At 60.1% G+C, this 10,906-nt stretch overlaps 1 protein-coding gene across 1 annotated transcript; it reads left to right on the top strand.

Moving 5' to 3' along the window:
- Positions 1–5,939: 5,939 nt before the first annotated feature.
- SOCS3 (suppressor of cytokine signaling 3) lies at positions 5,940–9,364 on the top strand. The gene is made up of 3 exons (XM_045045300.1): positions 5,940–6,233; positions 6,893–8,215; positions 9,191–9,364. Exon 2 carries the CDS (start codon positions 6,990–6,992, stop codon positions 7,665–7,667), a length of 678 nt encoding a protein of 225 aa, XP_044901235.1. The 5' UTR covers positions 5,940–6,233; positions 6,893–6,989; the 3' UTR covers positions 7,668–8,215; positions 9,191–9,364.
- Positions 9,365–10,906: the final 1,542 nt, after the last annotated feature.

Raw genomic sequence — 10,906 nt, 5'->3', positions numbered from 1 at the left:
GCAGCAGGGGGCACAGCTTCCAAGAGGTCCGGGGAGACACAGGTCCCCCCCCCCCCCCGCATCATCTCCAAATTGGCTGGAGAAAATGGGGGAGGGGGGTGAGAGAGGAGAGGCCTCATTGCTTCCTGCCCCGCTCTCTGAACTGCCAGCACCAGACTAGAATCTCCAGAGGCAGGGACCCAGATCCTTTTCCCCACCACTGTAACCCCAGGCCTGGTCAACTAACGGGCATGCAATAAAGGCACAATCAATGCAGAATAAGTAATATAAAGCCACTGGGCCGTCAACCCCAGCTGCCTTCTTGTGCCACAGAAAGCCCACCAGTCTTAGAGACAGAGGGAGGCCTGGTGTTGAGCAACTCTGTGGTCTGAGGCCAGTCTCCTAACCCATCTGGTGGCCAATGTTGCCTCCAAACAATGGCAACCTCAGAGCCTGCCCCCAGGCTGGCCCGAAGACAGGAAGATCATCCATGCAAGTACGGGACCTCGTGTTCCCCAGACCAGGCCATAGCTTCCCACGACCACCCCACAGGCGCCAGGGTTCCTATCGGCGAGGTTTGGGCCAAAGCTCATCCTCTGTCACTCCCCCATGAGTAAGTGGAGCCCCGCAGGCAGCTGAAACCGCTGTGTACTTCCCCTCCATCATGAATAAATCTGTATTATCTTTATGACCAAGCACCTTTGCCTGGAAATGGGATTCTGACTTCGTAGAAATTCTGCAAAGGGAGAGATTAGCAGGCAGGAGTCTCCTAAATCCCTCCGGCCAGGAAGATAGTGGGTGGGGCCGAGGGGCGGGACTTAGATGAGCTTTCCTCCCAGAGCCCAACCCCCCTCCCCTCCCCCCCCCCACCGCTCCCCCCACCCTCCGCAGGCAGGGAAAGTGAGATCAGCACTGCCCTGGGTCCCCTGGGTCGCCCTGGATGGGCTCTGGCTTGGGTGGCTCTCTTGCCTGGAAGAGGGTCCCTGGGGGTGTGCCCTGTATCGGCCCAGTGCCTCCTTCCCCGTTTCCCAGCAGAGTTTGGGTAATCACTCCATCTACCTTTAGATTAGCAAGCCTGGTAATCTCCATGCACATGGGGTTTCCACACCGTCTATCCCATAGGTGCCCCTGAGCCCTGCAGGAAGAAACCACTAGCTACTCTAGAAGTAAGCAGAGTAGGTGGTTCCTAAAAATAATGGAAAGCAGAAGTCAACACAATCTCTCATTAAAAATTCACCGAGGGGCGCCTGGGGTGGCTCAGTGGGTCAAGCATCAGACTCTTTTTTCCGCTCGGGTCATGATCTCCCTGTTCACGAGGTTGAGCCCTGCGTTGGGCTCTGTGCTGACAGTGCACAGTCTACTTGAGATCCTCTCTCTCTCTGCCCCTCCCCTCCCCCTCTCAAAATAAATAAACTTAAAAAAAAAAAAAAGATTCAGGGGCGCCTGGGCGGCTCAGTCGATTAAGCGTCTGACTCTCGATCTCAGCTCAGGTCATGATCTCACGGTTCGGGAGTTTGAGCCCCGCATTGGGCTGTGCGCTGACGTGCAGAGCCTGCTTGGGGTTCTTGCTCTCTCTTCTCTCTGTTCCTCCCCTGCGCTCTCTCTCTCAAAATAAATAAACTTTAAAAAAAAAAAAAGAGGATTCATTGAGCACTTTCTACGTACCAGGTTTGAAAAAACCAGTCTGTTTCCTCCAGGTTCTCACTGGATGAGCAGTCAGGGCACGTTGGTCAACGTGGAAAGAGCTATCCTGGAAGTTTCACCCGAGTTTCTGCCAAGTCTTAAAGGAAAAGTAGAAACCAGCCAAGGTGTGGAAGGCAGTTCCACCCGGAAGGAAGTGAACATGCAAAGACCCAGGCCTGAGGAACGTTCTGGAGCACAGAGCCTTCGACACACACCCACTGAGAAGTTTTGGCGCCTCCCAAGGCATTGCAGACCCTGGAGATGCCAGAAAGCTAAGGGGCACCTTGGTAGTTGGCTCAACTCTTTGAAGACAGGCAACTTTGCAGACTGCATCTTGCATGGGAGATACATAGCTCTCCAAAGCATAAAGCCTCGTGGTCACGTCCACCCCCTGCCACCCAAGCTTCGGCAGTGCCTCCCTTCCCCAGACACCCCAGTGCTTTCAGAAGAATTATAGCCGGGGCGCCTGGGTGGCTCAGTCGGTTGAGCGTCTGACTTGGGCTCAGGTCATGTTCTCACAGCTCCTGACTTCGAGCCCCGCGTCGGGCTCTGTGCTGACGGCTCGGAGCCCGGAGCCTGCTTTGGATTCTGTGTCTCCCTCTCTCTCTGCCCCTAACCCTCTCGCATTCTGTCTCAAAAATAAATCAACATTTAAAAAAAAAAAAAAAGAATTATAGCCAACATGCACTGAGCATTAACTATGTGCAAGGCACCATTGTAAGCATTGGGTCATATATAAGTTCTCCCATCAACCGGACAGAGTAGGTACTGTTATGAGCCCACTTTACAAATAAGGAAACTGAGGGGCGCCTGGGTGGCTCAGTCAGTTAAGCGTCCGACTTCGGCTCAGGTCATGATCTCACAGTTTGTGAGTTTGAGCCCTGCGTCGCATTGGGCTCTGTGCTGACAGCTCAGAGCCTGGAGCCTGCTTTGAAATCTGTGTGACCCTCTCTCTCTCTCTGCCCTCCCCCACTCACACTCTGTCTGTCTCTCAAAAATAAATAAACATCAAAACAAAACCCAATAAGGACACTGAGGCACGGCTGGCGAAGTAAGTTGCCAGAAGTCATACAGGTACTCGATGGGGGAGCCTAGACAGCAGTTCAATCTCCAGAGTCAGTACGTAAGGAACGCAGCCCACCTTCCCACTGCAAGCCCTGACCTTCTCCAGCCCTGAGAGCCCCTTTCAGGACCCCCCTGAGCACGCCGCCCCCCCTCTCTTCTCTTCCAATCCGCCCTGTGCTCCAGGGCACATTCCCAGCAGATAGGCAGTCTCTGCAGAGCCCAGGCTCATTTGGGGACCATGCTGTTGTTTATTCCAGGGCTGTTTCGTCCTCCTTATCTTCCCCCTTCGACATCTCCCCTCACCTAAAAAATGAACTATCACAGTATCCTAGGGTCGTAATCACCCCTTTCTCCTGGCACCCCTCACTTGGGGGGGGGGAGGGGGGCATGTCTCTGCCTCGCCTGTCTCCCTGCAGGATTTACCCAGCACTCTCTCTTCCCAGCACTCTGCTCCGTGCCTGGCAAAAGCAGGCACTCAATGAAGGTTTGTGGACTGGATGAATGGACCTGACTTGTGTCAGACCGTTGTAATTTACAAAGCACTTTCTCATCCATTAACTCCAGGGTTATTCCTTGTGAGTCTTCCTCGCCCTTCACGGGCTCAGCACAGAAGTGTATGGTCATGGTGCAGCCTCCTCTTGTCCTTTTCCTGGACGAGAAAAAGAATGAACTGATTATAGAGAGGACGAGAATCCATTTCATTAGCCCACAAGCATCTCGAGGGCAAAGACCCAGTTTTATTCATCACTATATTTCAATACTTAGCACAATGCCTGGTACACAGAGCCCAATATTTGTGAAATGTGTTGGATAAATCAATATCCCCCCTCTGCAGAAGCGACCAGAAACAACAAGACTTCCTCCTTGGGGCGCCTGGCTGGCTCAGTCAAAGGCGCACGTGACTCTTGATCTCAGGGTTGTGAGTTCGAGTCCCGCCTTGGGTGTAGAGATTACTTAAGTAAAAATGGAACTTGAGGGGCGCCTGGGTGGCGCAGTCGGTTAAGCGTCCGACTTCAGCCAGGTCACGATCTCGCGGTCCAGGAGTTCGAGCCCCGCGTCGGGCTCTGGGCTGATGGCTCAGAGCCTGGAGCCTGTTTCTGATTCTGTGTCTCCCTCTCTCTCTGCCCCTCCCCTGTTCATGCTCTGTCTCTCTCTGTCCCAAAAATAAATAAACGTTGAAAAAAAAAATGGAACTTGAAAAAAATAAATAAAAGACTTCCTCCTTACTACTGTCTGCTCCTAGAAGCTGAGGAAGAACGAGACTGAGATACACCCATTTCTAGCACACTTTGATGTGCAGAATCTCTTGTGAATCTCAGCTCTCTGATGGGGAAAAGGTTACTGTTCTTACTTTGTGCGTGGAAACTGAATCTCAGGGAGGCCGGGTGTCCTGCCCAAATCTCACTCGGTCCCCCCACATCTGTGAGGGGAAGAGGTGATGGCACAGACTGAAGACAGAATGGCAAAGGCAGTGAGGTGCCTGTCCGCTCCTGGAGAAGCAAACGAACCAGGCCTTTGTGTCCTAGACTCCCAAGATGCCTGCCATTAGCATCTGTCCTTCCCTTTCTGACTCATCATCTTCGGTAGGGTGGCATCTGGGAAGAGGGCATGGCCCAAAGCCCGCATGTCCTGCGAGGTGAGGTTCTCAAGGGGCGCCTGGGTGGCTCAGTCGGTTAAGCAAACGACTTGGGCTCAAGTCACGATCTCACCGTTTGGGAGTTCGAGCCCCGCATGGGGCTCTGTGCTGACAGCTTGGAGCCTGGAGCCTAGTTCAGATTCTGTGTCTCCCTCTGTCTCTGCCCCTCCTCTGCTCGTGCACTCTCAGGTGTCTCCAGCATCCCACTGCCCTTTTGGGGACAGATTGCAAACTTTTCCAACCTTCATAGAGCTGGCCCTGGTTAGCCCAAACCACCCACATTCATGCCAGCGTGACCAAGAGCAAATCCACGGTTCACCCCAATCACCTCTGCACCCCTGAAGAGACATCAGACCCTCGCACCCAGAGGTACAGGCGGGGGTGGGGGGGGTGGGGGGAGGGGGACACATTCTTGGCGGTGCTGGGCCATCTGGAAGTGGGCTGAACTCCTGAAAACTGTTTTCTGGAAACCCTCCCCTACTGGACTTTTATTCCCAGCTCTAATTCCAGACTGCGATGAGACTTCTCCTCGGTACCCCGGGAAGGTGCCTCGCCCTGGCTCCTGAGCCAGCACCCCCTCCATACACACACATACACACACACACAGCCCGCCCCCTCCGGGTTTCCTTGCAGCTCCAAACTCCACTCCCTCTACGAGACCCCAGGGCGCCCTCTAGCGGACACCGGCGCGGGGTGGGGCCATTGCTCGCCCCGGGGCCCGTCCCGCCGAGGGAGAGCACCTGGCAGGGCCCACACCGCACCCCGAAAGTTGGGAGACCCAGATGTGTGAAAGCGGTTCTTGTTTGTTTGTGTCTGGTTTTCTGGTGGCGGGAGGCGGCGCTCATGTCGGCGTCGGCAGGGAACCTGGCAGTGGGCCCAGGGACTGAGGCCCGACAGCTGCCACGCAGGCTGCGTCCCCTCCATCCCCGGGGCTCCGGGCTTCTCCTCCGGGACGTGCCCGCACGTCCCCCCGCCCCCACACCTCCCCCACTTCAGCTCCCAGGTGCGGCCCCAGTTTCGCCGCCCGGCTTTGGGGTGTCCCCAGTCCCCTCGCGGCCGGCCCGGGCCTCCTGGGGCCGCGATCGAGACCTCGGGCGGGCCCGGGTGGGGGCGAGGGGGGTGTCCCCGCGAGGTCTGAGAAAAGGGGAAGGGGAGCCGGGAGCCTCTCCCGCTCGGCCTCCTGGAACTGCCCGCGCTCCCGGAGCGGGGGCCCCCGCCTCTGCCAGAAACCTGCCTTCTTAGAAGGGAGGGGGAAAGTGTGAATGAGAAGTTGGGGGCGGAGCGCGCGCGGAGGGTGGGGGGAGGGGCCGCTGCCAGGAACGCGCCGCCGGGGCTGGCGCCGCGCCCGCCGGCCGCCCGGGCCGCCTCGCGCCGCGCTTTGTCTGTGCGCGCGTCTCGGCCGGTCCCGTCCCCGCTCGCGGCCCGCCCTCGGCCGCCCGCGGCCCCTCCTTCGCCCTCCGCGCAGCCTTTCATTGCTGCGAGTAGTGACTAAACATTACAAGAAGGCCGGCCGCGCAGTTCCAGGAATCGGGGGGCGGGGCGCGGCGGCCGCGTATATACCCGCGAGCGCGGCCTCGGCGGCGGCTCCGACTCGCACTCCCGCGCCGCCGCCGCCGCCAGCGCCGCCACTCCGGCCCAGCTCCCGCCGCGGCCCCTCGCCTCGTCCCTGCCGGCCGGCCCGGGGACGCGCAGGGGGCAGGGCGGGCGCCCCAGCGAAGCCCGAGAGACGCGCGCGCGGGGCCCTCGGTGGACTCCACGGCCGCCAACATCTGGGCGCAGCGCGGGCCACCGCTGGTCGCCGCGCGGCCGCCTCGCCTTGGGGACCGTAGGAGGCGCAGCCCCGAGGCCGGAGACTTCGTTTCGGGACCAGGTAGGAAGGAGGGGCGCGGCGTGGAGCCGGGCGGGAGGTTGGCGGGGCGGGGTGGTGGGGGGGTTGGTGGTGGTGGTGGCGACTCGCTAGTCCCGGGAGCTTTTTCCCGGTTTCCCCTCCCCTTCCCGGGTCATTCCCGGCAGGGAGGGGACGAGGTAGGGGGCAGAGCGGATGGAAGCCGGAGATCCCAGGTTCCCGGAAGACCCAGGCTGGGCCCTCGGGCTTCTCGAGCCCCCTCCCTCCCCCCCGTGCCTCGGATTTCTCTCTCCGTCCCCGCCGCTCGGGGCCACCGGACTGAGCGGCGCCCAGAGCGTCCCGGGGGCCCTTCTCCCGCTCCCCACCCCGGCCATGCTCCCGGAGACCCAACTTCCGCGCCCGAGTTTCCCCACTCGGCGTTCTCCCGGCGCGTGCCGGGGAAGGGGGCTGCCTGGGGCCACCCCGCGGGCGGGGGCGGGGGCTGGGCGGGCTCCGCGGGGTGCCTGGGCGCGGGGGGGGGGGCGGGGGGGGAGGGTGCGGTGGGTGGGAGAAGGGCTCCGGCGGGGGCCTCCGGGCAGGGGGCGGGTGCCCGGGGCCGCCGGGAGGAGGCTGGGGGGCCGGGGCGGGCCGGGCGCGCCGGACGGTTCCAGGCACTCACGCGGCGCGCCCCTTCCTCCCCGCAGCCCCCCGGGATGCGGTAGCGGCCGCTGTGCGGAGGCCGCCGAGCAGCTGCAGCCGCCGCCGCCGCCGCCGCGCAGATCCACGCTGGCTCCGTGCGCCATGGTCACCCACAGCAAGTTTCCCGCCGCCGGGATGAGCCGCCCCCTGGACACCAGCCTGCGCCTCAAGACCTTCAGTTCCAAGAGCGAGTACCAGCTGGTGGTGAACGCAGTGCGCAAGCTGCAGGAGAGCGGCTTCTACTGGAGCGCCGTGACGGGCGGCGAGGCGAACCTGCTGCTCAGCGCCGAGCCCGCCGGCACCTTCCTCATCCGCGACAGCTCGGACCAGCGCCACTTCTTCACGCTCAGCGTCAAGACCCAGTCGGGGACCAAGAACCTGCGCATCCAGTGCGAGGGGGGCAGCTTTTCGCTGCAGAGCGACCCCCGGAGCACGCAGCCGGTGCCCCGCTTCGACTGCGTGCTCAAGCTGGTGCACCACTACATGCCGCCCCCCGGCGCCCCCGCCTTGCCCCCTCCACCCGCCGAACCCTCCTCCGAGGTGCCGGAGCAGCCGCCGGCCCAGCCGCTGGCGGGGAGTCCCCCCAGGAGAGCCTATTACATCTACTCCGGGGGCGAGAAGATCCCTCTGGTGTTGAGCCGGCCCCTCTCCTCCAACGTGGCCACTCTCCAACATCTCTGTCGGAAGACCGTCAACGGCCACCTGGACTCCTATGAGAAAGTCACCCAGCTGCCTGGGCCCATTCGGGAATTCCTGGACCAGTACGATGCCCCTCTTTAAAGCGCAAAGGGCAGGGGTCGGGGCGAGGAGCCTGGGTCCCCTCTCCCCCGTGGCACATGACACAAGCACAAGAATCCAGCCGTGAGAGTCCTGCAGCTCTGGGGGGAGCCAGGGGGGGTGGACAGGCCCCTCCCTTCCGCCTCCCCCCCCCCCCTGCAGAATGGGGACGGCGGGACCTGGAATGTGTCTGAGGGAAGGGGGGGCGGCCACCTGAGCGCCCCGCCCCCACGCCAGCGTCTCCGGAGGAGCCCGCTGGCCCGGTAGGGACAGCGACGACGACAGCAGTGGTCTCTTCTCCTCCTCTCCGCTTCCTCAACTCCCCCTGCATTTCCAAACAGGGGACACTGCAGGAGCGTTGAACTCGTGAGAACTGCCGGGGAGTCTTCAAACTTTCCAACGGAACTTGTTTGCTCTTTGATTTGGTTTAAATCGTAGCTTTAAACCTGAACAGGTCTCCGGCCTGGAAGAGGGTGGAGGAGAGGGCGCCCCCAGGGGCCTCAGGGCTGCAGGCTGGCCTCGGAAATGGCTCCTCCCACCGTCCGCCCCAGGTGAGGAGGGCGGCTGCATGCTCCTCCCCCCCCCCCCCCCCCCGCCCCGGCTCTGGGGGTTAAGGTCAAGGGGTGACCTGAAGGGAGCTGTTCTGTCTCCCTCTCTGGGACAGCCACCAGGAACACAGGTCCCAGAGTCCATCGGGTGCCCGAGAGCCCTGGGCCCTTCCCTCGTTTTAAGGGGGGAGTGGCCTTCGGAGGGGGTGGGGGGGAGGCATGGGCTGGTCAGTTGTTCTGTACCCGGGGGTTGGGAGGAGGGTGGAAAAGATAGCCATCTTTGACCCCAGATCTCCGACAAATGAGACGAGGGGTTCTACTTTGGGCCTCCTGTCTGGCTGGGAGATTTGCCTTAAATGCTCCCTGTCCCATGGATAGGGACTGGCACACAAGAAGCCACACACTCAGCCTATCCAGGCAGAGGCCAAGGGATCCTCGGAGGGCAAACTGCTGGCCACTCAGCGTTGGGGGGGGGGGGGGGGGGCGGGGAGCGGCAGGCGGAGACGGAGGGGGGCGGAGATCCACGCCTTCCAGCCGAGTCCTGGAAGAAGGCGAGCCCAGTTGGTATTGGCCAGTCCCAGGTGCCTCAGGGTGCCTGGGCTTCGGCAGAGCTGAGCCACCAGGTCCCACAGACCCCCCACCCCCCACCAGGCCCTGCACAGCCCTCACCTGGGGGTGGGGTGGGGGGAGGGCACAGGCAGGAAGTCATTGAGAGACTGGGGCCCCTGCCACCCCAGCTGCCAGCTGCTCCCTCTCTGCAATAGCACTGATCAGTGAAAACTTAACAGGAATGTAGCAGCGATGGAATTATCTGGAACTGTTCTTTTTGGGGAAAACTAAAACACAAAAGTTTTCTGTGTCAGGTATGGGGCTGGATGGGGCAGCTGTGTGTTGGGGTGTTTTTTTTTTTCCTGTTATTTTGTTTTTGTTTTTTAATAATGTTTACAATCTGCCTCAATCACTCTGTCTTTTATAAAGATTCCACCTCCAGTCCTCTCCCTTCCCCCACCCAGGCCTTCGAGGCTGTTAGGAGATGCTTGAAGAACTCAACAAAATACCAACCCAACTCAAACTTTGCACATATTTATATTTATATTCAAAAAAGAAACATTTCAGTAATTTATAATAAAGAGCACTATTTTTTAATGAAAACCGACTGGAGCCTTTTCCCCGCCCCTGCTCTGGCTTGCTCTCTCTTTCACCCACACCCACGCGGCGTCCGAGGGGAGGGGAGGGGAGGGGAGGGCAGAGGAGAGAGAGCCGCTGGGGTGCGCGCTCTGCCCCCTTGCTTCCCTGGGCGCTCCTCGCTCGCTCTGGAATCAATTTCACGTCACTGACAAGCTAAGGCAGCCACCTAGACTGTACCGAGAGGGGTAATTCCTGCTAGTCTGATTCAGATCTGACCAGAATATGCAAAGCAAGTTCGAAGGAAGAACTTCAAAGGGTTTGCAGGGAGTAAACTGAGCTGTGGTCAAAGCTTTTAGAGGCTCCAGGCTATTAGAAGCGCTCTGCTCCTTGGCTGGGAGGTGTTCCGAGAAAGCCCAGACTCCCGGGGTCACCGGGGGTCCTGGCGGTGACCCGCGACCTCAGCACAGCCAGGTTCGTGGGAGGTGGGGGGAGGGTGGGCCCTCCACTCCTGGGAGACCCGGGGCCTGCGAGGGCGCACCCACACGTGCCTCCCAATGACAGTACCCGTCTATTTGCCTATTTTTAGTCACTCCCACCCTCTGGGTACTTAGAGGCTATCTGGGTTAACCTTCCCAGCCTCACAGCGCAGGCGTTATCACCCCTGTATTCTCAGACACAACCGCGGGTTCCATGGGAGCTGGGGGCTTGCGCTGGTCACTTCTGAGGCCCAGAACAGGGCTCAGTCAATATTTGTTGACTGAGTGGGGCAGTCACTCGGGTTCACGGAGGTTAAGCAACGTGCCCAAGGACACACCACTTGGGAATGTGGGAAAGACACAGGGTTGGAAGCGTGAACTCTCTCCGCCTCCCGAAGCACTAAGAGTGTGCCCAGGGCTGCCCCTCAGTGCATCTCCCTGCAAAGCCAAGCCGTGAGGACCCTGGCTCTGGGGTGTCAGCATTAGGGTTGGCCCCCTCCCCGGGCCCTCTATAAGCTGCTCCGGGAATCAGCGTTCAAAAGGCAACTGAGAGTAAATAAACAAAGTCATTTTTCTTTCCCATCTCCTAGACTTTTGGGGGAAAATAATGTAATAAAGTGACAAGAAAGGGCCAGGCTTGAGACTCCTGAGTGGAGAGAGCATGTAGGAACCAGTCCAGAGAGACCACCGTTTCCCAGAACAGAGAATGCAGACCCAGGTAAGGTCACCTTCCCAGAGCACGAGGTCAGGCGAGGGGACCCAGTGAGGCCTGGCTCATCCCAGGAGGAGGGGAGCCTGGGAAACTCCTGGCAGGCTCTTCCCTGTTCAGGCACTGTTTTGCCAGGGTGTCCAGTGTTGACGGGGGCACTAACCCAAGGGCTTGATCTCCTCTGGCCCAAGGGGAAGCTCCTCTCTCCGCCCTCCTTGGGAGGTTGAACTCAGAGGCAGGAAGCCCCCCCCCCACCCTTTTCCTTTGATGCCCCCTCCCCCCACATCGTTCCTCCCACACTTTTTTCTGTCTCCCCATTATCAGACCACAGACTGGACCAACCTCCTGCTTTTGCAGACAAGCGAACTGAGTCCCAGAGAA

This window comes from Felis catus, chromosome E1 (assembly GCF_018350175.1).
Source record: "Felis catus isolate Fca126 chromosome E1, F.catus_Fca126_mat1.0, whole genome shotgun sequence".
In the NCBI taxonomy this organism is placed as follows: domain Eukaryota; kingdom Metazoa; phylum Chordata; class Mammalia; order Carnivora; family Felidae; genus Felis; species Felis catus.
This window is presented reverse-complemented; position numbering and strand designations above follow the sequence as displayed.